Source organism: Pundamilia nyererei, unplaced genomic scaffold (genome assembly GCF_000239375.1).
Source record: "Pundamilia nyererei isolate P.nyererei 1_Seehausen unplaced genomic scaffold, PunNye1.0 scaffold00014, whole genome shotgun sequence".
In the NCBI taxonomy this organism is placed as follows: domain Eukaryota; kingdom Metazoa; phylum Chordata; class Actinopteri; order Cichliformes; family Cichlidae; genus Pundamilia; species Pundamilia nyererei.
Genome location: NW_005187415.1, coordinates 1,229,673 through 1,256,292, shown reverse-complemented (window position 1 = coordinate 1,256,292; position 26,620 = coordinate 1,229,673). Strand labels below are relative to the sequence as shown.

At 40.1% G+C, this 26,620-nt stretch overlaps 1 protein-coding gene across 2 annotated transcripts in view; it reads right to left on the bottom strand.

The window, feature by feature from the left end:
* The window catches only part of tbc1d22a (TBC1 domain family, member 22a), a 159,499-nt gene that overhangs the window by 7,419 nt on the left and 125,460 nt on the right, over positions 1-26,620 (bottom strand). For both annotated transcript variants that reach the window (XM_005725117.2, XM_005725116.2), the window contains exon 13: positions 19,513-19,608. In XM_005725117.2, the coding sequence (XP_005725174.1) occupies positions 19,513-19,608 (96 nt within the window). The remainder of the gene's footprint in view (positions 1-19,512; positions 19,609-26,620) is intronic.

Below are 26,620 nucleotides of genomic sequence, written 5' to 3'. Positions count from 1 at the left end.
AAAAATGTTAACAAATTCGGCCTCTAGTGTTGTTAAACATGAAAAAGGATTTTCAGTTCAGGATCAGATTTCCTCTAAAGTACTGCTCCATATCTCTAACATCAAAATCCACACGCTTGTTAATTCTACAGGGACGGGGAGGGGGTGGCCCTCCCTGTAATAGCTGCACCTTTGAGAGGAGGGCCTGGACGTTGACTTTGAAAGGTTGACCTACTGACTTCCCCCTTGGTTCAGAAAGACACAGTCCTCTGAAGTATTTTCACTCAGAGGGATGGAGCGGGAGACAGAAAAAAGAGAGAGCGAGCGGAAGGAAGAGTGGAAGAAAGCCTGATCAGAATTCAGCTTGCCTCTCTCTCATCTGTATTCAATAGAGCATCACTATCAGCTCTCTCCTTTCATCACTCATGCTCTCTCTCTCTCTCGAGTTCACGTTCACACACACAAGTTGGAAATCTGCAAAATTTGCTCACAGGCAGCAGAGTGTTATGCCTTCTTAGGACAAATCATATAAAAGAAAAGAAAAATTAAATGAATTGTTTTGACCTGGAGATGTCCTGCTCAATATCTGTCTAATAAGTTAAGCCAATAACAAGTTTTTTTTAAATATAAACAGAACAAAAAAGAAGAGCAAATAACTAAACATTTATTTAATTTTATTTAATACCACAGCCAATTCACTATAGCTTGACTGCAAACGTACCTATAAGCACAGTAGTTTTGGGGGTGAGACACCACGCACCTCCCCTACTGCACCTCAAAGCCTCAGGCTCTTTTACAAAAAGAAAAACTCCCTGGGGACTTGCAACACTCTTGATGTTGTAGCCAAGATTTTTCCTGGATATTATTCAGCAAAAGCACAATCTGCAATCAGTTATGACTTACTGGTGGCCTCGGTGTCGCGAGGCTACCTATTGTTATTACCCCAGTTTAACCTGGAGAAATTCCCAAAGGCTGAAGTAACAAGGTTTATTGTCACAGAGGAAGTAAATTCATGACGGCTGAAAAGGACTCAACATCTTTACAGCAGAAATGAAGCGGGGAGAAAATCTGTCAAGGATGAAGAGCTTTAAAAAAAAATGTCTTGAAGATGCTGTCAGTAAAAAAAAAAAATATTAACCACTTCCAAGAGCCTGACAGGAGAGTGAGGATGTAACTGACAGACAAGCTAAACAAGCGTGGGCTTTACATATTATCGTATTTCATGCTTCAGTTATGAGAGAGAAAATTCATGATAAGCATGAGTCTTTCCAAATCTGGGCCAATATGCTATTATTGATAATGACAGGTTTGTAAATGGCCAACTTTATTTTAAAGTCCTCCATTACTCAAAAATATGTTTTGATTATTTTCACTTCACTTGGACGTTGGACCTTCACTACGTCGAGTGATATACTGTATATGCAGACTCGGACACCAGGAGTCTGCTTAAACAATAAAGAGGAAAAGTTCACTGGGCTGCGTTGGTTTCAAAGTGTGTAGGTGTGGAATGATTCCGTGTCTAAAGGGATCCATGCTCCAAAGTAAGTAGTAAGGACCAGTTGTGGAAACTTGAAACGTCCATTGTACATAAACATGAAGTCATGTGGTTGTTTGATACTCATATACGTGTACCAGTCACATTATTGGGTAATAATCAGCAGGTTTAACTGCTGGTTGACACCAATCAGCAACTCATGCATGCATTTAGGCAAATAGACATTGATCAAGCAACCTGTTGAACTTCAGAGTGGGGAAGAAATGCGATTTAAGTGATTCTGAATGTGGAATGGTTGTTGATACCAGACAGGCTGGTCTGAGTGTTTCAAAAGCTGTGGATAATACTGGGATTTCCCCACACTACCACCTCTATAGTCTACAGAGAATGAGCTGACAAAAGAGAACATATCCAGTGAGAAGGTCTGCCTTATTGATGCCAAAGGCAAAATCAAAAGTCAAAATAATCACTTGTTGCATACAAAATAATGAAGAAGAGCATCTACAAACACAACGTGTATCAAAAGACTACGCTGGACTCCACTCCTATTGGTTAAGAACATCAAACTAAGGCTACAATTTGCACAGGCTCAACAGAAGATTGGAAAAATGTTACCTGATCAACCAATTCTTGACTTCTGCTGTGACATTTGGAGGGTAGGCTCAGAATTTAGTGTAAAAACAACTAAAAGCACGGATCCATCCGGCTGTTTGTAATCGGTTCATGCTGGTGGGGGTTCAATAATGGGGGGATATTTTATTGGCACATGGACACATGTTAATATGGACCAAGGAATGTTTCCCGCACCTTGTTTAATCTGTGCAATGAAGAAAGTAGTTCTGCAGGCAAAAGGTTGTCCAGCCTGGTACTAGCAAGATCCAGCTAAGAAAATGTGTAATAAATGCAAATTCTTATCAAGGACCTACTGATGTTAACAAAAAAGGTTTGTCAGTTTTCAGTGATGTTCATGATATAAAGCTTGTTTTTAAAGCTCTAAAACAATTCAAAATTCCTAAAATGGCTAGAGACTCGTAGAAAACATCTTCGTCACACATTTTGACCTCCACAGAGATAAAGAAGTAGCATGAATGAAATTAACCATGTGCTACAGCATTTTTATAAACAACCATGGGCACTAATGGTTATGCTAGAGGAGGACCAACCGCCGTCTAATCAAGTGCTGCTTTGAGCGTTATAGCCAATAGACCATACACGCTACATACACATAAGCACGCTCATGCGTGCTCGGCCACACAAGCATACACCCATAGTGACTGAGGAGCTTCATTAAGAGCATATTTCTGCATGGTAACCATCTGCTGGCTATCACTTGTGTTGAGCTAATGACTCTAATACTGTTTAATTGCATACATTTCGCTGTCAGGGGGGAATACTGCACTCACTCCACTCTACACAGGTGGTAACACTCCACACTGAGAGGCCACCAGTGTTAGTGTGAAGGAGTGAGTCTTTGCTGGAATCCATGAAATGCAGCATTCATGCTTTAAGTATATAAAAGAAAAATGCATATCGATGAATGTGTATTTGTTACAGTCCGTGTAAAAAAGGAATCAGCAAATGATTAACTAAATATATAAAATTTTACATTTTAGTTCATTTACTTTGGCAAAGCTAATTTTCTCAACACTGCTTAACCTCTTAACAGAGGGCAGTAATGACAGTTTAAGCCCTCAGTTTTTGGGTAGAGTAAAATGGTTTAGAAACCATTTGATTATAGGATGTCCTCAGAAATGTAGCCAAACAAACATTTGTGTGTATGTGTAGGTAGATATGCTGTTAATGTCGCTAGCGCTATGTGTGGGTGCATGTGGTTGTTCAGGCATGAATATCCATTTATCCCACAATACTAACAAAGGCATTGATTCACCATTACAGTATACTGTATGCTACAAAAAAGGCAATTAGCTCTCCATCTCCTACGCTTGGCAAGGCTTAAAGTGGTTAATGGCTATTGATACTGAGGGGAAAGCAGCTTGTCAATAGAGCCGTGCTAAGGCTCTTTCTTTAAAAAGAGAATGGAATAACATAATGGTTGAACAGACAGCCAAGGCCACTGTCAAGTAAATTGTACTAGCTATGTGTATAGTCAATGTTTTGACCTGGATCTGACTGTGTGGGGAGATGAGTCCATCCATCCATCTAATTGAGTCCATCACAATCCTTATTCTCATCTAAAGAGCTGCACGTGTTTGATTTTAAGTCTTCTACCTTGAAAGGCACGAGCTGCCGACTCAGCCAATCTTCAATAACCTGCAAAGCTGGGCAGACAATCGTGAACACGAGCACCTAAATTATGTATACATGTGAGTCACAGATGATTATTAGTTAAAAGAGCTGAGGCCTCAAACAGAGAGAAATATTACACTAGATACTATTTATCAGTGGTAGTCACACACACATACATACATACTGACAAACATGCAATTAAATCACTTCCTGTGAACCAAATAGTCAATTTAAAGGCAGAAGATGAGATGGTGGTAAATGAAGTGGATGCAATGGCTTCCAAAACTTGCAATCCTTTCTGCTGTGTCAACTACAGCTGCCAGCAACAAGCAGCTAAAGCCGTGGAGAAATTAATGGAGGAGAGATGACAGGTGTGGTACGCACATACACATATCAATAGACGCGCATTTGAGGCTAAAAGCACCAATTTTTGGCTGTAACTGCTGTGTTTCTGTGACATGTATCAATCCACCTCCAACCAACACATCTACATGAACGTTACGCAGAAAGTGCAGTTGCACACACATCCTGTCACCTACATGCACAAACACTCCAGGTTACTGTTGGTGGTAATGGTGTTTTGCAGCACCCTGAGGTGTAATAGGCCTAGGCAGTGCTCTGTCGGGGCCATTAGCTTGCTGTAGTTCATATAATTACACAAAATGGGCACTCTGGCAAACAGTGGGTACTAATGTAGGAGTGGGGCACCGTAGCATGCACAGGTAAGAGCCGACACAGGATGGCACAGCCAAGCTGCACGTAGCAGGATGTGATGTTGTCTCTATGGGTAATTTGGCCGTTTTGTTGCCATAATAAATGAACAAAGTAAATGTTGATGGGAGTTTTTTTTATTGATGCACTGTCACCACTGATTAGCACAATGCCATAATTCCTGAGCAAGAATGGCTAGGCTAACTGTTAACATGCACCAAAATCAATTCGCAAAAAAGACAAAAACCTGAAAGCTTGATCCTTCACAACATTCTCAGGTTCTATTTCAGTGCAGCAGAGCTCTTTAACGCAAACAGCTCTGATTATGACGGAAGCCCCACCTACCTATTGTTCAAACCTACTGTTTGCAAGGTGCAGCCAATCAGAAGAAAGCTGGCTTAAAGGAGGAGTAGTGGTGGGATTTTAATTTTGACCTGTTAATCACATCAGTCTTCTTTTTCATTAAGCAGAATGAAAATATAGACCTAGATAAGAGTGTAACAGATCCCCTTTAAACGTTCTATCTCAGGGGTCGGCAACCCTAGACACGCGTGCCAGCTGATGGCACGACCATAGCTGGACTGGCCATCGGGCATACCGGGCATTTGCTCTGTGGGCCGATGATTTTTTTATTTTTTGTAACGGTACAAACAATGGAAGGTGGTTGATTGGCCAGATGCTGGCCGTTGTGTAAAAGTAAGTCAGTTGTTTGGTGGTGGCTATGGCGGAGCTTCCACAGATTCAGTAACATTAGCAAGTGGTGGAGGCCAGCAGGTGGATGAGGGAAAGGGGAGGCAAGAGGAGAGACCCGAGGCGGCCGCCGGTCCGAGTGTCAGGTAAACTTAACTTCAGGTAAGAAGCTATGACCTGCAGTCTATCTGGGTCAGATATAAACCAAGTTTAGGCGGAGTTTATTTTCGTTGCGCTGACTTTTTACAGTCAGTTACAATAACTCGTACTGCGTACTAGCTAGCATGACGGAGTTTCTATACAGCTGTGTGGTGCTATGATGTTACTGAGAGTGAACTTTATTTTATTCATAAAGTTAGTTAGTAGAGCTGCCAACCGTCCTGTAAAAAACGGAATGGTCTCGTATTCAGAGAAAATATCACGTGTTTCGTATCGAGCTGAAAAGGAACAGTTTGTCCCGAACTTCAGCTACAATGAAAAAGACACAAAGCTGGAGTTAATTTGTCGTTACACTGCAGCTGCCTCTTCTTCTCTCATTCTCTCCCCTCTCTCTCCTGTTGCTACTTCAATCATGAAACTGATCAATGATCAGCTGATCGTCTCACTTGTTTATTTATCGCCCACTTTGCACCAGAAAGAGGAAACCAGCTGATGTTGCGCTAAACAACAGCAGCACGTTTAAGCTTGATCAGCTGTTGTTAGAATTTATTTAATATTACTTTCTAGTATCAGCTGATGTTTGCTGGAGCCACAGCTGTAAAGGCTGCTGGTCATGATGTCGGTTTGGTTATCTGGTGAGAGGGAAACATGAAGATGAAACCAGGAGATGTCCTTACTGAATCATCAGAGCTGAACAGGTGATGGAGAAACAGGTTTACCTTTTAGGTGACATGAATGAGTTGAAGGGAAGTTATGAGCTGTTTCTGAGAGACAAATAACACCAGGATCCTTTTTTATGCAGCTGACAGCTGGTAACTGTGCAGGGGCGGGTCTAGCAAAGTTTTGACAGGGGGGCAGGTAGGGCATTAACAGGGAGAGGGGGGCACAAAGAAATACTTTCTTATTCTCATTAAAATTGTCTGGCTGTTATTAAATAATTATCTGAAGCTTACAACCAAAGTTTTTATCTGATGTAAAATGTATAGCAATCATACATATACCAATAAGACAGTATACATCACTGTCACATTGCAGAGGCCTTGTTGACAGTATTTGGCTTTACATATCTGTGTGAGCAGATTTTCTTTCACATGAGTGTCCTCAGGTAGCCGTCTGAATGCTGGACACTCGGAGACCTGTGTCTCTGAGTGGGAGACCAGAGATCACATTAACATGTGTATTAACAAACATGCCATATTGGCTCAGTTTACTTTTCTTATCACTGTTGTGAGGAGACCATAAATAGCATTTGTATTTTCTGTTGTACAGTTCATTTGCTGTTATGGAGTTCTTGTTATGGATAACAAGTGTCTGTTTTTTTGTTTCAAAATAGCTGATAACTATTCGCTGATAGCTGCCGACATCTGGGAACAAATATAATTCTACAAAGTGGTTCTATATAGTGTGTAACTGTTCATATAGAGCGTTACTAAATTTATTGCTAATGCAATCATATAGCACATTGACTTCTGAGGAAATTTTAGATGGCACTCATCATCAGAAAGATTGCCTACCCCTGGTCTATCTTAACCCTTTAAAGCCGGTGACGTAACTATTTTTAAATCCCGGTAGAACTGCAACCTACGTGGTTGCAGTTCTACCGGGATTTAAAAATAGTTAGCGCAATAATTTTTTTTGCATATGAAACTGGAGGAGTTGTACTTACATCTTATGCCATCAGCTTGTCCTCGGTCACAGTTTCCTTCCACATACAGCTTTGTAAAAACTGCATAAAAAGCACTTGCAGCAACAAAACATAATATTCCGAAAACAGGCTTTGCCGATCCTATCAGCTGTTTGTAACACTTCCTACTTCCATCAGCACGAACTATTGCATGTCTGCCATGTCCTGCCCGAAACCGGAAGTGACGTCATTTTGCAGAAATGTAGTTTTTTTTTTTTACCATAAGGGCCTCATGAGCCCATACTTGTGTTTTTAAAAGTTATGTTTGACTTTATGACTTTCTGTATCGTTTCTGGGATGCTTAGGACTCATATTGCACTGCTGGAAATAGTTTGTTTTGATGCATATGCTGTTTTTTTTTTACAAATTTGCATTATATTTATTTATTTTCGTTTTTCCTGCAGTATATGAAAATTGGTGTATTTCAAAAATAAAACTATGAAGACACTTAAAATAAATTTCCTGTGGTGGGAAACTATTTTGTGCAACTTTTTTGTATTTACAGTTTTGAGGGATAAACCTCAAAACTGTAAAATATATGTTTAAAAAAACAAAAACAATTTTAAATTTTTTTGTAGTTTATTGCACTTTTCTGCAATTTATGTAATTACTATGCACTTAATGCATACATATTATTAAAATTTGGGCTATAATGGTTGTATTGATGTATATCAACTTGAAATGCTCCCAAAAATGGCACTACAGCGGGTAAAAAGCTCTGGCGGACTTGGTTCTATGGTAGGTCTTAAAGGGTTAACAAACGTAAGAAATCTGCTTTGCTCAGTTATGCGCTTCTGGAGTCACAAAAGCCCAAAAAAATATTTTGAAGAGGTTAAATATGCCAAGATAATTCAACAATTACTAATATATCTGCTGAGCAGTAGATCAAAACTAGACTACAGAACCGAAAACAAAATAAACAAGCTCATAAAAGGTGCTTTTTAATGCATTATAAATAAAATACATACATTTATATCTCGAGGAGACAGTGGATCTGGCCAGCACCTTTGGTGATTTAAATACTGCGGGGGAGTGAATGGGATTAAAGAATGAGAAAATGGCAGACTGCTTGAGAGCTTTCAGTACACATGGAACTACAAGTGTGGGTGTTCTCATTTATCATTTGGATACTCCAACCTCACAGTAAAGACCTGTTTTAATGGCTTTGATAAGTACAATAAAAAAGCGTGTATGGACACTCTGTTATGACAAAAATGCCTTTGCTTTCCACAGTTAAGTTATAGGGAGCTAGCTTTGCATCCATTTGGTATCAGTCAATGCCAACCCAATGACAAGTTCATAACCTTTGGAACAATCCCGCCAGAAGCAATTTAAGCGGTGAAACAGTTGTCTCTCCTTTTGTGCATTGAAGCATTTACAGTGATATTTCCCCTCGATTTTCAGCGAGTGCTATATCAAAGTACATAAGCATTCAATATTTAACCATTTGGCCCTGCTCCATATCAACAATTATCAACTAAATCCTAGCAAAACTGTTTCGCTGTCACACTTTCAAACAAGAAATGCATGAAACCAACAACTGAAATACATTTCTATCGTATATACGAGCCCAATATGTAACACGTGGATGCCCCGTGAACTCTACTACAATAAATCAAACAAAAGCAAAACTGGAGACTAAACAGTTTATCTCAAACCATCAGCAAGTTCAGAAAGGTTAATGCCCTCCTAATCACGAGTTCGAGATCCATGAGAAAAACCCCGGAGCAGAAGTGCGTTGGTGATCGCTTTGACTGCATAGAAGGGTATTTGAATTTAAAATTCAATATTTATGTCTCAGTTCATGACCCACAGCGTTCCTCAAAAACTATTTTCTTCTCTTAGTCTTAAAAATCTATTTCTCCCTCTCCTGCTGCTGTTGCACTCTGTTTATTCCTCACGAGCAGGTCGATATAGCTGTTTATTTGGCATTTTTGTGTCTTAACTGAGTTGAGAAGGGGACATGCAGTTAGCTTACAGGCTGACAGAGCAACTCCTGTTTTTTATTATCTCAGGGCAAAAAAGGGAAAAAGCTGTAACCTTCCCATTACTATTGTGCTTATTTGGGAATAAACCTCATCAGATGATAATTTTGGTAATGGTACTCAAAGAGCAAACTAATCACCCAATTCATGACTATTTTCACTTGATAAATGATTTCCTGGCAAAGGCTAACTTGGATCAATCAACAGAACAACACCACACCTAAATTAGAAAGCTAATACACAAATGCATTTGTGAACACGTTTTTCGCGCAAATATACACTTCCTTACTTCAAGTCTACTCAATACCATGCCGTGATTGATGACTGACTTTCCAAGCAGCTTTGGTCATCAAAATCGTACAGCAAATTAATTCACAGTACAAGCCGGCACGAGTTAGCCTGAAAGCAAACTTTGGCTGTCAATGATGGAAAGCGTGTAGGCGTAAGAAAAGCCATAAGAAAAGGATGTCACGGAGTAAACGGGAGGATGGGGTGGAGGGTTACACAATTACTTCCACCATATAAGCTCTGAGTTTTCCGGTCCTTTATTCCTCTCCTCTTGTTTTGGCACGAATAGATTCATATGCCAAATTGGACGCAGCACTCAATCAGCAAGGTGATTATTAAAAGCTGTTTACCGGAGGTGGCCTTGTCTCACTTTCGACACTATTGACTACAGTGTCATCAATCAGAGCAGCTACAAACCCCTGTGAGCGTTTGCTGACGCAAACCAAGTTTGGGAAGAAAGTTCAGGAAGAGAAAATGAGAAGGTCTTTGTTGTGATAAATGGGTGAAAAGTATGTAATTAATGATCAGAGGTGGGACCGGCTTCTGTACGCGAAATTGCAAGGTGTTGATCTTGACAGCAACTCATGTACACATATGCAAGCAAAGACAAAAAAAAAAAAGAAAAGTTAATCAGGACAACAAACTTTAAGCTTGAGAAATGGGCAAGAAAAACAACTTTTTACCACATGGCACCTTAAAATAACATCCAGAAAACTATTCTTTTCTTTCTAGTAGAGGACTCGTTGGATCACACTGTTCACAACATACTGCAGCGTTTGTGTTGACAGAATAAAACATCTAGAGTGACCAGATGTCCTGATTAAATCATCAGAGTTCCAATTTGTCCTGGCGTCTCGACAGGGACACACTTTGTTCTGATAATTAGACTGAATGGATTTTTGGAGTTTTCTTCTTGCAAAGGAGACTTCTGTGAGTTGTGTCACAGAGTAAAATAATTGCATTATTATTTAGAAATGGGTGGTGCAGATAAGCACTCTAAATAGGGAAAAGGCTTGTTTCTCTTCTCTTTTATAAAGACCAGCGGCAGGGTAAGCTTTTTGTCCTGACAACAGTCTATTTACATATATTCTATATTACAACACAAGAGTGGTGCACTTGCCCGTTTTTGCAATGTATTTATGTTATATTGGGATTTTTGTTTTCTGCTCATAGTCCAGGAAAAAAACAAAAAGGATCTTATACAAGGTTTTGCTCCTTGCGCCCTGTGACAGTGATTGAAATAGCGCTGACATTTCCAGAACACTCTGGTTCCTTTGGAGTACCCCTTCTTTCCGTTATTGTCAAGGCTGGCTAACCCAAGGCGTTCTCCACACGTAACTGATCTGAGGACAGCAGCTGACATTTACAAAGGTCCACAGTTTTTTCACACACCATTAATTAAAGTGAGAACAAATCTTTTTCTCCCTCTTTGGCTCTTCCACCTCTCACTTCCGTCACGACCGATCTCCTCGGTGCCTTGTTGAAAAAACTGTAATCGTTTACACAGAACTAAAAGCTTTGTACTCACACAAACGCTTGGCCTCACGTTAACAATCACAAGGATCGAGCATCCTCAGGATAGAGACTATTCAGCAGTCCTTACTAATATAAATCTCAAGGTAACAATATTAGATGGCCATGGTCAGTTTAGTTGCATACACTGTATATAATGATGCCCTGATGCATGATTAACAGAAGTTGTTGAAAACACATAGAGCTGGAGATTGACACTTTGCATGCACTGATCATAAATATGAATGTCACTGCCATATTGATCTTACAATAAAGTCTTTGAACTGTTATTTTAGGTGAAAGCATTGCACAACATACAGCTTTAAGAAAAAAGAAACTCAAGAGTTTAGTTTTAATTTATTTGGGCTGTTCTGAAATCAACTCGGGGTCAATACTATATGCACAAGGTGAGAAATGTACATACACCCTGTGAGATGATTAATTCTGCAGAGCTGAAAGTTACAAAATGTCTTTAACTTGTCAAGGCCAAGGGCAGTAAACTTTCTGTTGGTAATCATGACTGAGTATAGCCTGTAGCTTCTCTGCGTGCCACTGCAAACCTTTTTTGTAATGCCATATATGGATGTGCCATTCTGTAGTAGCTGGATTACCTGTGCTACCTGAATGGGCTGCAGGGACCGTCTCATCCTACCAGTAGTGAAAAGGACACAAACTAAAGACCAAACTAGAGGAAAATCAGGCAGGAGCGAGAAAGTAGAAGGGAGCGAGTGATAGTGTGTGGCCGTTATCCACAAACCCATTCCTTTTTTGGGGGGCTGCCTTTCCAGTGTACCTGCTGTCACTTTTATTTGCATCAAAGCAGGTGAACTGGATTCATAATGGTTTAAGGTTCGTAACTGGAGAGACAGATATCCCTACTTTGTGTTATATTGTGGTGATCAAGTGTTGGCTTAATTTTACAGAGGAGATAAAGCTTGGTTAATCCTGACCACGTGAAAAAAGGTGGGGGTGGGGGGTGGACTGGTAAAATAAAAGGTAAAGCTTCAGATGTTTAAACACAATTTCCAGAGGTATGTGGCAAATCAAGTCCAAGAACGCTGTATTAAACTTTTAAGCATGTCATCTTTCTCTAGTACTTGTTTTCTACCAGAGAAGGCGTAACATTGTTTGTAACAATAAAGTTGGCAGACAATCTCAAAATCCTTTAGCATAATCTCCAATCATCAGTTGAAACTTGGACACAAGGAAGCACAATGTTAACAAAGTTTTGACATCAAATCCATCAAAAAATATATTTAACGGTTAAAAGACCGTTTTGCACCAGAAAAGCAACCATTTTAACTGAAAAACTAGTTGGAAGCAAGACCATAATATTCATGTTCATCACCAGAACATGTAAACATTTGACTGCAAGTGTACATTATGCAGTAGAAACAAAAACAGGACTATATCATCAGTGAATATGAGTTGGTATTAAAGTCCAAACAAGAAGCAGCATCAAACTGAATTTATGGCTAGTGGTCATTGCTCATTTTCAAAATATCACAAACAAAGCACGGTTACATGGTTCTTACATGTGAATATTAAGGGACTTGTGAATACTAGTCAAACTTGCAGGCCACAGTCAAGTCTCAGGAACAAAAGAGGAGAGGCTTTTTATTGTCACTTAGGAGTTCTGCAGAATGTTAGCGTCTGCAGGCATTACAGACTAATGGGAATGTGCTGACTGTGCTGGCCTTTCCTATAAACAGCAGTGCAAACACATACCTGCATTATATCCCCCTGCTTGCCCATTACTGTGCGTACAGTATGTGGGTGTGTGCTTCAAAGTGGTCGCATGCTAGTAGACTCACAAATGTGTGAATGAAATAGTATTGTGTGAGAGAGAACAGCTTTTGTGCTTGTTTATGTTGTCATGTCTATGGGCGTGTGACTCTGAGTGACAGAGGGAAAAAGAATCCGTGGAAATGTGCGTGCACCAACTTATCCATGCAGCCCAGGCCGGCAGTTTGCGGTAGTGTGCTAGCTGAGGTGGAACGGTGAAAGGCAGATTGCTTAGGGAGTGCCATACTCCTGCTTTTCATTTTGCAGCTTAACCAATCCAATCCCACAACCAAGAGAGGAGATTCACAGCTACTCTCCCTACTATGTTTGATAACAATGCATGAATTATCCTTTTAAATTGCTTTCTGCATGCGTTTTTTAATTAAAACTATTAAAGTGAATCAGTCATTCGCGGTCCCTCTGAGGACCCTGAGAATGTAACTCGCCAGCAGTTTGTCATACGCCGCTGCTCCTCACATTCTACATTTAACATTAAAGTCAATTAGCTCACGTTTTTTTCCACAGCTAGTGACTACACTGCAGTGACTGGGCAGAATTAGAGAACTCAGTATATCACCAGAATAAACAGAAGAACAAGGTTGAGGCTTTTCGAGTATTCGATCTAGGACAAAAACGTTATCCATAGATTTTCAAGAGCATATCGTTTTCCACCTGAACAAAGCTCAAATCAATCAAAACAATTTAGAACTGTGAGCTGAACAAGCTGTTAATGTTGTACTGTTCTAACTAGCTGCTACAAGTGAACTTTCCCTCCAGGCCTGGGGAAATTGGAGAAGCAATTCAGTGTAATAATGAGCAGATTGATTGAAACCGGTTGGAAACCTTTATTATACCGCTGCAAGCGTGTGTTACGTGTTTGCATGCATGTTGTAGCAGACAATATAAGGAGGAGACGTCTCCCTTAAAGAATGTTAAATAGGAATGGAAAAGAGAGGCAAACAACATCCCCGCTGGGACAAGCATGAAATAAACATGTTGTTGCACTGAGATGGGCTTATTACAAGTTCTCAAAAGTTTGAACAGTGTGGTGACAGAGATATGTAAAGATGTGGACTTATTGTTTTTATTGGTTTAATGAATCTCTAACTGGAATTGCTGTGGTGCCGTGAGCCAGAGGTGTCAATTGGAAGAAGGGTATTAAGCCAGCACCGACTGACTCCTCGCAGACATGGAAAGAAACTCTGAAGACGACAGGCTTTATTTAAAAAACTTTTTAAGAATTTAATTCCTTGAGATACATTTTACAAATTTTACAAATGAAAACCTCTTTGCCCCATTTTTGCTCAAGCTGAACAATAATTTGGGCTTTTAGGCAGCAGCAAAAGTGTAACACTGCAAAAGGGGCTGCGCCACATTTGAATCACAAGATAAAAAGGAAAACGTCTTTGTGAAAATGAATACAGAACAATTTTGTCTCCAATATCTGGTTTTCATAATTGCTGGAAGACAAAAATGAAACTGAAAACAAAATTTGATTAATCGCGCAGCCCTACTAGAATCCTTCTACTATTTATGTTGTAAAAGATAAAGTTCAATGAAGCGAGAGAAAAAGACGATAGCGAGAAAAAGAATAAATGCCAGAGAGATAAATGGCGAAAGAACGAAAGCCAGAATGAAATAAAGAGACCAGGAAAAAGAGAAATACGAAGCTGAGACTCAAAGAAATAAAAAGTGGCAAAAAAAAAACAAAACAGAGAAGTTAGGAATTAGTAAGAGAAAGAAAAGACTAACCGAGATTGTGAGAAAGATTGGAAGAGAAGGAAAAGCAGGCTTGAGAGGAGAGGGATGTGAGGGTTGCTGGATAAAGCATGTGGAGATAAGGTCTGTTCAACAGGCCCTTAAGAACCTGGCAGGTCCACGTTTAAACTCTAAGGCTCAGCGGATCAGAGGCAGAAATCTCTTGGAATTAAACCACTAAAGCTGAGAGAAGAAGAAATCTTTACTTTTCTTTCCACACAGACACTAGTCTGTATCAAAAAACTTGGTAAATTGAATTAGCAAATGAGAGAAAACAAACCACCCCCCCCACCCTTAAGGCAATATGCCTGTCAAAGGCCGTAAACAAAAGTAAAGGTTTGTATATTTTCATGTAAAACTTTCTGTAATTTTAACTCAAATCCACAATTTCAATATATTCGTGATATATAAATATATATATATAAATAAATATGCATCCAGTCCGTAACATAAACAAACTGATACACACAGACAAACACACAGAGGACATCTGTGTTCCATTACGTACCGACAACAACTTCCCGTGAAGACATAAACAAATAGATGATGAGAGCTCGTTTGTTGTGCACTGGGTGGGGGAAAATGTCAGGATGACATTTGGCTGTAGCTATTTATGAGTATGTGTGTTGTTTCTCGTGTGTATCTGTGGGTGACTGAGTACCTACTGTAGCTATAAAATCAAAATATATCAAGGAAAAGGAGGAAAATATAATCTAAAATATAGTTCAATCAATGTGGGATGTGCTGGACAAACAAGCCAGATCTGTGGAGATCCCCCCATTAAATAACTTAGAGGATGTCATGCTAACATGCCAACAATCCCAACAATCCCCTAATGACACAAAAGGTTAGCAAGGACTTTGTGTGTGCATAGTCTCAAACTGCAGAAACCCATTAAAAAAAAAACTAGAACCACCTTAAGTTCTATCTGAATTGGACTCCAACAAGAAGTACCAGTTTATTTAAGCTCGATATGAAGAATACTAAAGGACAGACGAGTCAGTCAGTGTCTCATCTTCAGACTCTGATAGCCTCCAGTGTCTCACTGAGTGGATGAACCATCTTTAATCAACTGGCCTCCACCTAAAACACACATTTTTCAGAACTGTAACCAACTCGTGCGACTTTTGAAGACTTCTTCACATTTATTACATGATGAAACAGGAGGCACAGAAAAGATGGTTTGAGGTCATGACCGTCAAATATCAAGAACACAAGTAAAGCCATTTGATTGCTGCCTGTATTCATTTCAGATGTACTGTTGTCACTCTTTTCATTCTATATAACCAACTGAGGGGCTCTGAAGTCAAACGGACCTGTGTAGGACCTCTGAAGTACTACGAGTCACTTCTTTTAGCAAATAAAAACTATGTTATTAGCTGATCAGCTGATATCCACTCAGTACTGAGCTGTGCTACATCAGTCATCCAATGAGATTAGCCATAATTCAGAAATATGAGTAAAAATATACCTCTTTAACATAGGTAACACAGTTTACATATTTTCCAACCAAGAGGCAGCTGTGCTTTCAGTGCTTTTGGAAACCAGATACTGCAGTCCTTTTGTTTATTGGCTCCATTCTGAAATGTGGTTATTGCCTCAAGCCTCAAGTGCCTGCAAGCTGCAAACCAAAGCAGGCTCGGCTTTAATTAATCATCCGTAAGACTGGTCTAAATAAAACTGTCTCAGGAACAACAAGAGGAAAGTGTGCAACAACATATTTATGGTCTCGGTGCAAAAACTTCTCTCCTCCGTGGCTCTAAAATTGCATCTGTTCGTACTCTCCCATTAAGATTCTCTCGTTCCTCAAAACCTCACATTTCTTTGTCTTTTTCATGAGAACAGACTGTTTGCCCTTGTTTGCCACTGCATCGGCCGCATGCAAAACCAGTCAGAAAGTCACACTTTAAAGTTGGAAGTGTAAATATGTGTCTGTGCATGCATTCATGTGCACAATGCAAAATCAAATCAAATACACACACATGCACTTAAAGCACATTTAAGACAAAAAGTTATAATGTAAACACTGTGCAAGCTTAAAAGAGTGTGTATTTTTGAGCTTCACATAGTGGTTAGAAGAGAAACTCACACCTAGCGACGACACTTATGCAGGCACAAGCATTACAAAGTGTCCATCTGTCCAATCCTAACACTTGTGTTTAGCAAAGCAGATCTGCTCAGCTGTCTGGACAGTCAAAGCAGCTTGTGAGCATCTTATATCCTCCATGTCAATGTTATCTCAAGTATCACGTAAGATTACTTCTCAGTCTCATCCTCCTCCTTATGATGTTTTTTATATTTCTGACTCGTGAACACACAAGTGAGAGGACTCAAAGGACTACAAGACATCAACAATAAACAAGAGAGAAAGGTCAGAGATAAGATAAGGAAGGAGCAGAGAAAGTAGAGGGAAATGTTAAAAAGAAGAAAAATAGAGAACAGAGCACTGAGAAAACCCCAAACGGATAAGTTAGAAGAATACAACAAGACAGAGAATCAGAGAGAGCTGCCAACGAGCAGAGATGAGGTTTATATGTGATGATGCTAGAATGTGTTGCTACCGTTAAGAAGGCAAGTCCCCCCAGTGAGCTGGCAACCAAAGTCACCTTCTGGCAGCTGTCTACTGTCATCTACTAATGCACTCACAACGACTTTTGAACCTCGCAGTTAATGACCAGGGAGGTAATGGAGAGGGATGTAGGCCATGAACAACTCCGCAGTCTGGCAGACTGTTTTAATATTGCTTTCGCACAACCGACAGATTCATCTGCATAGAGTAAATCACCACCAGCATCACCAACTGGACAGAAAAACCAGCACCGTGTGTAACTTCCTGTGTACATCTGTAGCGTTCGGAGAGCCCACACAGGTTTGAACCTCTCAAGTATCACAACTTGCAAAATCTGAAGTGGAAATTCAACACACTGAGCAAGTTCTGCCTCGAAAACTATGGAACAACAATTATCTCTGGGACGTGCTGTGTGTGAAGAGTCTCCTGTTAGTTACTTCAAAAGGTTTATTCAATAACACTTCAGTCGGCACAGTTAAGGTTCCGCAGTTTTGCCGTCTACTGACCAATATCTGAAGTATTTTGGTGCTCAGAGTGCAAATCGCTCTCTCTGCTGCCGAAAGGGTTTCGATTTTTCTGCCATCATCACCACACAGTTGCTGCAGAATTATTCCAAGCCTAAACTAATCCCCTGCTGGGACTAAGCAGCTGGGAATTTTATTTTTTAAGATCTTTTTTTTATTCCCCCATATAGACACAAGCGACAACAATTACCCTAGTTAATTCACCGATCTGTGCAGAAGTCTTGAGCTACCCATCACTTTTTAAAATATTTTGCTTCCAAGGAGTCTGAATTTATTATTACTTTTTTAAAAAGTGCTCCTGAGCAGAAGTTCTCCAGGTGTTCTGGCTACTTTCCCCCACTCATTTTCAGACCAGTCCTTGTATCTGACCATTTTGATTTTATTGTTTTTGTTTTATTGAACTTGGTTAATGCTAACCTATGAATCATTCAAACACATATAATAGTACATTTAGCAAAAAGCCTGTTTTAAAATGTGTCTTTAGGTGCTTTGTAACAAGCAGCCTGTCTAACAAAACCATAATTTGTTCCAGTTTCTGTTAACACAGTCTAACAGGAATGATAAAGTTATTTTGCACTGGCAAGGTGACTCCCAAAACACTTGAGGCACCTCAACATGGTGTGCAGTGTGTGGATAAAAAAATCTGAGGAAAGTGGACAAGTGGAAGATTAAAGAAGAAGTCCAATCCATCCATTTTTAACCGCTCCGTGGTTGCAGCAGCCTAAGCATATAAACCAAGACCTCCCTCACTTTAGCCACCTCCTTGAGCTCACCCAGGAGAACACCAAGGAGTTTCCCAGCCAGCCGAGAGATATAATCTCTCTGGTATGTCCTGGTCTCTTCCCAGTAGGACATTCCCAGAACATCTTGCCCAGGACGTGCCCAGAAGATGTTGAAACCACCTCAACCAGCTCCTTTCGATGTGGAGGACTAGCAAATCTACTTTGAGTGATTGGGGGTGCCGTTCAGGTGCGTCCGCCTTCCCCGCAGCAGACCACGCCCCACCACAGCTGTGCAGTCAAAAACAGGCTCACTGCAGTCACTAAGGGTGAACAGTATTACATTCTCACCAAATGATATATATATATGTATTATCTCTGTTCACATGTTTCTGGGTTTCTTTTTTGTAAGACTAAGACTGAACTTTATTTTTCCATGTTTGGCAATATTCACATTCTGTTTAACTTGATGCTTTTTTTGAAGAAGTGGTGCAGACTAATGAAGCAGTCTAGTTACAAAAGTTACAAATAGTTGTTTGAAATGAAAGTTGTTTGTTTAAAAAAATTTTTTACCAAAGGCATTATTGTGAATGAGTTTATTATCTAAATAAAGTTGCAGCTAGGCTTTTCTGTCATTGTTTTGTTTAGGTGGGGCCTGAAAATATTTCTTCCTGCTTTGTGGGGAATGATGTAAAAAGCCTGAGAACCACTGCTTTAGAGAAAGCTCTTTCACACCTCTCGTATCTGCAATTTCGTCATTTCGCTCACTATTGACCAGTAAATGAACAGCTTTGCTTTAATACTCAATTCTCTTGTCACCACGACAAACTGGTCCAGTGTCTACATCACTGGAGCCATCGCCACAATTCATCTGTCAATCTCCCACTGCCCTCTCCAAGCTCCCAAGACATCTGGGGCAATAATTTGCCCATGACTTGCAGTGGGAACTCCCAACTTTTCCAGTTGTGGACCATGGTGTCAAACTTGGAGGACTGATCCAGGGCAAGCTCGAGCCCACCATCTGATAAAGCCTACAGAACCACATCATCTGCAAAAAGCAACTTCTGAGCCACCAAAGGCTCAGAAAGCAAAAGAAGTAGCAGCTAAAATGGATCGAATCACACGATGAACAGTATCTGAAATTCACATTGTTATATTTCCACATATGCTTGCACGTTTTCATAAATATCCATTTCTATTGTTCCAAGGCAACCAAAAGAAATTTGCACAGTGCTGTATATGCACTACTGTGGACGGTCTATGATTTAAAAACAAGTTTTCTCATAGAAACACAATTTTACATCCACCCCCAGCCCCTATAACCAAAGTATGGCATTTATAAATATTCATATTATGTAAACAAATGTCAATATCAACACCATCGCCTTCTGTGTCTGTGTCCGTTACCTGAAAATCCCTCTCCTCCAGGATCTCTTTCCTCCACCTCACCAGGAAGGCCGCACACACATACAGGTGAAAATGGGAGAAGCCCTCTGGTTCAGCCTGGTGAGCGAGATAAAAAAAAAAAACATATGATGTTGATTTAGCACAAGTTTAACATTTTGCAGCATGAAAACAAACAACACCTCCATCTCAGATGTGTTATATTGTTCAAACGGAAGCTCAAGAGTGCGAGCAAAGCATCTCGGAGAAGCTCAAACACTCCAGTCTTTCATCACAATTTCATTTTAGGGAAGATTTGGAAGCAGTTTTGCATGATGTATTTAGCCACGCATACGAAAAAGGAGACAGAGGGGAAAAAATTGAAAAAAATTGGAGAATATAAAACATTCTTTTCCTGTCAAAATCCAGAAATTTACATTTGCAGGGCGAGAAAGAAAGATACAAATCCCCTTTTCCTCTGCACAGCTTTTTATTTCAGCTGCTCGTTATGTATGGTGGCTTACTTTTTTTTTTATAACTCTGCAATGAGCAGAGGGAATTAAAAAGGGAGTAAGACAAAGGATAAGATGTTCCCTGTTCTATTCATTTTTCTCCAGAGCACCATCACAGCGGGGATAATTACCAAGGCCTTTTGAATGCAAGTGACTTAGGAGTATACGGTCCCTTAGAGAAGGAACACAATATTCAAAGTACATCCTGGTATGAGGACTTTTCTGGAGGCATTTTGACATGTGTTATTTTAGGGAACATCAAGGTTTAACTGGACACCTAAAATTTTTGCTGTTCCAAACAAATGTGCTGGTATTAAAGACAGCCAGACTGAGTCTCAAATAAAGCTCGGGGCAAGGCTTATTTGTGACAACAGCTGGGGAAGAAATAAAAACTCCTGTATAAATAGCTTGGAGTGACAACCAAACATTTGCATGAATCTGGAAGTCAAAAATCAACCAAAGGTAGGAAGACAGGAGCTGTGTAAGAGGACCCAGCTTCAGTCTGACGGCAAGAAAAGGCAACCAAAAGTGCAGAGAAAAGAGAGAGATGTAAACGGTATAGGAGTGACTGAGTGAGCGAGAGGCAGTCTGTATGCAAGTGTGGCAGGGCTCTGTAACCTTATCTCCCCTGGACAGACACTTTTAATCATATTTTGTAGCATTGCTTTTTTCCCTGTTCTTGAGATTGACAGCAATACGTGAAATTTTTCTCTCCATTTTTTATTTTTTTTGTAACTTGTCAGAAATTCAGGAAAATAAAATCTCCTAGCTGAGTCTTGCAAAGCCCTTCCTGTTTTCCTGTTTCAATTCAACTTCTCAGAACTGAAATAGAGATCAAAACTGGACATTTTGCTACCAAGTGACCACTACATAAACAGGATAACAAACTGACAAGTTTATTGACAAGCCTGATTAACCAATGCAATTTAAGTATGGAATTGCACCCATGAATTTCTATGTTCACTAGCAGGCTTTTCCTGGCTCAGAAATGTGGGAACATGAGTGGTCAGCGCACAGGGAAGGCAAGACTAGAGCAAGAAAAACACTCCTAGTAATCCCATAAATTAATGAGTATTCTGCAAGTGTGCGCCTTGATGTGTCCACTTTAATAGTGCGTGGTATTAGAAAAAAAACAAAAAATGGAGCACTGCAGTGCTCAAAATCATGAAACACACACGTCCTATAATTTGATATTAAACTTTGCAGTCTCTTTGGCACAGGTGGATTAGTAAAATGCCAAAGGCTGTACATACGGCACTGTACGTTCCAATAACTCAGCAATGTATCATCAGCAGTGCTTCCTCGACCGTATAACAGCGGCTATAACTCAGCAGCACGCGAGTTTCAGACCCTAACTTCATTTCAAAGGCAGAAGAGGAAGTGCATTTACTGACAAACCGTCTATTATTCTCTCATACACAGTACAGAGAGTGGTTCAGAGGTCGGCGCAGTGGCGATCACCCGCCCCACAAAACAGTCAATCTGGGAGAAACACTGGTCAGTTAACTTATTGCATTTAAATAACACAGACAGTGCCATGTTCCATATTTCGCCAGGTACTGTAATCAACTGTACGAGCTGATCTTTAATCACCATGCTCATTTATGCAGTGGATAACAGTGAGCCATAACTCTGCAGGAATTATCAGAAACTGCCTTTCCTCTGTGATAATTGAATTTCCCTCCAAGAAGGAAGGAACAAACAGATTAATAATGGATATACAGAAACGAACAGAGATTTGATGTTCGAAAAAACAGAAATTGTCTTCTCGCTCTCTCTTTCTGTCTTTTTTCTTTCCCCCCCCCCCACAACATTGTTAGGTTTTTGCAGACAGATTGATTCTCCCCACGCCTCTGCGTACATATCCTGTCGCTCGGTTTCCTTCTCGCTTTGCCTCCCACTTAGTTAAACCAGTTTTTACAATTATGCAATTAGCAGCGTCTGTGTGCACGCGCGTTTGTTTGTGTGCGTGAGAAACAATGAAAAAGTGAATAATGGAGAGTGCAGGGAGTGGTGAGACAAAAAGAGGGGTGTCTGTGAACAGCGAAGCATGGCGTGATGGGAGTTGTAAACTGGCAGGTGAGTGGCTTGTTGGTCGGGCATTGCAGCCGAAGCAAACAACTGAAGCAAGCAAGCAAACATGCGAGCGCGCACACACAAAGAGACGAGTGAGTATGAGTGGCATATGGGAGCACAATGTTTATCACTCTCCAAAGACTCACCAAGTTTTAATTTCCTTTCTTCTATGAGTTTGTTTGTGTGTGTGTGTGAGAGAGTTCATGGTTGAGGGCACCAGCGGGGCCGTGAAACTCTGACTTCCGCTCTATTTCTCGCTCTGCCCCCCGTCACTCCCTCTCTGTCGCCACTCCATTCTTACAATCTGTCACCTCCTTCAGTCTCGTTCAACAAAGGTCTGCTACTCACTTTTCTCCCGCTTTCTCTGTAATCCCACTGTGAAGACTATTTCATAAATTAGAGAGTGATTTTTCTTGACAGTTAATATAAAATTTGTCATCTATCATTTCCACGAGCAATCCAGCATTAACGTGAAATCTATTGCCTCCACCGACTGCATAGTTATTGGTGGTATATGACTCGTGTTCTTCTTCACTTTAATGCGTTTAAGGCACAGAAGTTGAAATTATTAAATGCCACTGCATCTGTAGGCCAGAATTATTCTGATGTTCCTGTGAAGTAATGCAGGCCACAGTATAAATGGCTCAATATTCAAAAAATGTGCATGTTTAATAGTTGTTTGCTATAAATACGATTTAAAACTGTTCATAATTTGTTCTGTGCATGACTGACAGGCTGCCCTGTGAAGCATTTCTATGTAATGATTAAAACTGTTTTAAGTTTATTAGCTCTGAAAGGATCTGTGGATTAGCTGACTGACAGAAAATGAACAGTCAAGTCTGATAATTGGTTCATCATATGAGTCATTTAAATTTCAAATATTTGCTTGATGGAGCTTCTGATTGGTGAGGATTTAGTGCTTTTCTCTGCTTCACACAACTCCGGGTGAGAGGAACTGTGGTTCTTTGTCCATAGCTACAATTTACAGATGGCCCCTGAACTCCACACATTAAGATAACCGGTAAGAGTGTGTGATAGTTTGGTATGGATCAATACCAAGTAAATATAGGGCCAGTATTACCGATACTGATACTTTTAACCTATAAAGGCAGCTTATGTGGGGGAGATCGGTGTGTCATGACTTATAAGATGAAATGTGCAAGCTAAACACATCCTAATGACCACTAAATTTACTTTCCACAACAATTAGTTAACACAACAAAACAGACTTTTCATATATTATTCATGTATCTCATGTAATGTGTGCTAAAGGCTAAAAATAAAATGGATGTGACAGTCAACACAAAAACATTCAGACATTGCTCATTTCTATTTTCAAAAAATAATTTCTTTTTGAAAAATTCAGTGGGCTACATACTCAACTTAAGGGTTATAAACACAGTATTGATCGATCCACCCACCTGTAGGAACAGGCTGTTGTGAAAGCTTCTAGCCCCGCATATACATACCGTGCTTTCAAAAGAGGACAGATACAAAGATATATTCACTGTAAAAACCTCACTTCACACATTACAAACCTGTAAATTGTGACGGACCAGGAGCCGAATGAGCGACTATGTTACACATATTCCGGTTAAATGACTGATTCAATTCAATTTTATTTATTCAGCACCAAATCACAACAGCAGTTGCCTCAAGGTGCTTTATATTGTAAGGTAGACTGCACAATAATACATACAGAGAAAAAAACCCAACAATCATATGACCCCCTATGAGCAAGCACTTTGGCGACAGTGGGAAGGAAAAACTCCCTTTTAACAGGAAGAAACCTCCGCCAAACCAGGCTCAGGGAGGGGCGGGGCCATCTGCTGTGACCGGTTGGGGTGAGAGAAAGAGTTCAGCTAAATTAAAAATAGATGTAGCCCCTTAAAGAGCTTGTGGGTCAGTGTATGTGGCAGAGCCAGGATATGTCATAATACAAGTTCCACCCATCTAAACAACTGATCTTAATTTTAATGACAAGAGTTCCTGGTTCTAGTTCCAGTTGAGGCACAGACATAATAGCATCAATTCATCTAAATCAGTTCTGAATACAGAGAAATGTCTTAATTATTTTATAGTTTTTAGTTGTATAGACTCTGGTAACTCAAATATAAATATAAATAAAATGGTATTTTGTAAATGGTCCTTTACCACCATCCGTTTATTTCATCGGCACACTGCTCTTTCTTGCAGCCCCATCCACAGCTATGTTATCTGCTGCCGCTGGTGCTCAAGGCTTACTCGTCATTATGATTTGCAAAACAAAGTTTGTCGTAGGAGTCAAGGTGACTCCGTCAAACTTGTCTCTACCTCTTCTCCTCCTCCATTGTTATGCCTGGTCCTCCACCCTCCTCGTGTCAGGGCAGCCATATTGGCTGAGACACGCGAGACTCTGACTGACAAGCGCCGCTGATCAAAGTACGGAGAAAACAGGGGGGCGAAGGACTCGGGGTGATAGGGGTATGCTGAGTGCAGTCGATTGGGAGAACAGGAGGAGTAAAAGGGAGGGGGGGTCACCAGAGACATAAAGGGTAGGAGGCTAAGGGTGAACGGAGGAGAAAAGAGAGGGAATGAGGAATGCAGAGTGAGGAGTAGCGCAATGTCATAGCTTTTCTAAACTGCTGCGCTGGCTGTCTGACTAGTCTCATTGCTCCAAGACAAACCGGCCTGACGTTGGACAAACTCGATACTCTGACGAGTCGTCTCTAGACAAGGTGAAAAGGCGATGATGATGGAAGACGGTAATGGAGCAGATTCAAAGTGATGTAACAATTACACAGACTGAATATGATCAAGCTCCCTTCCTATCCTTTGTGTAGGAACATCGCAACATTAGTGATTGGCAAAAGTTGGCATTAACTGCTACAAGCTGTACAAGTATTCCTGTGTGGAATTGTGCACTCGTAGCTGGATTTGATGTTGTGCACGATGAATTTAAACACCGGATATCAAGGCTGGGATATTTTGAATTGTAAATTGGGACGTGGGATCTCACAAAAAATAAAAAATAAAAACTCACGACAAGTGTCAACTCATGATGCAATCCTTTTAAAGAGAAAGTGAGAAGGTTTGCAGAGTTTTTCAGGGAAACGACTTTGAATATAATTCCAGTCAAGTTCAGTGTAGTGTTTTTGTGCATGCTGCTCTAATGCGTTGCCCTGCTCTAGGCAACATTTAAAATTACAAAGCACCAGAGCTAATCAAAAGGGGAAAAGGAGGCAAAAATGATAAAATCTGAATTCCCACTTTGCCATGGATTTAATTCATTTTGGAACCCTGCTGCTTCTGTTCACTCTCATTCTGTGTTTGTGAGCAGGCTGACTTTAAAAGAAAATAATTGCATTCAAAGCTAGCATGAGTGCCAATAATGCATGGTTAGGTTTTAGAGAACATAGGTGATAATGTGTGGGGAAACCATACATTGAAGTTTGTGGTAAATGCTACCAGTGTGACACTTAAAATGCTGCGTCGATGTCAAGATGGGGTGAGGGAGAGCAAAACTTTTTTTTAAAAATGAGAGAAATATTTCTCCTCACGACAGTGAGAACATGGCAGAGAGAAAACACAGTGACCAGGGTCCTGTCTACAGAGGCCCATCTGATTGTTTGGAGTGATCGCAGGGCCAACAACGGCTATGGAGAGGACGCAGGAAGGCAGCCAAAGCGAGTAGGGACACTTCCTCAGGGATTGTCCCCCTTACTTAAGTGGCAGCTTTTATTTACATCCACAAAGAGAAAACTTTGGAAAAGTTGGTAGAAGAAATTCCAATTCTTTACTTCAGATACAACCATGTAAAAATATAACTACAAAAGCATCGCTTTATTTGAAAAATGTCGTTTGAACTAAAAAAAAAGTATGAAGTAGTTAACAAATACATGATTGATAAAACTGCTAACAGCTAATTAGTTCAGCAAGTCTTATCAATCAAGGCTTTATTCGCCACGTGCAGGTTGCCCTGCAGTGAAATCCATAATTCTCTTTTAGGTTTTAGAAACAGACTGTGAGAGAGTGAGAGAGTGTCTTAATGCAACATCACGCGCGTCATAGGTTGGAAAACACCGGTTTAAAGCTTAAAGTGGCTTATTCAGGTCACTCACAGCTGCACATTTGTATTTTCAGTTTTTACTAGAGTAGCCTTGGATGATCCACAGCTCAAAATAATCAATAAACAAATTGCTTTACAGGGAAATGCTAAAACAAGAAAATTACAAGTTAAGATAATGATACAGTTTCAGCTCTTCACCTCTTAAGCTATTTTTCTTCTGATTGGCTGGCATTGACAAATGGAAGGACTGAAATGAGACAGCCATCCATTTTTTGTTTATGTTTGTCTGACATCATCTAACATGGCAATAATGTAAAAAAAAAGAAAAAAAGAAGAAGAAGAAGAAACTATTTAAAAACAAACATTATGTCTGTGTGTAACTGATGTATTACAAAATGAATAAACTTATCAGTGGAATAAAAAAAGTACTAGGTCTGCAACGTTTAGCATTGTTTACTAGTTGCTGTCAATTAAATGAAATTTAATTTCATATATA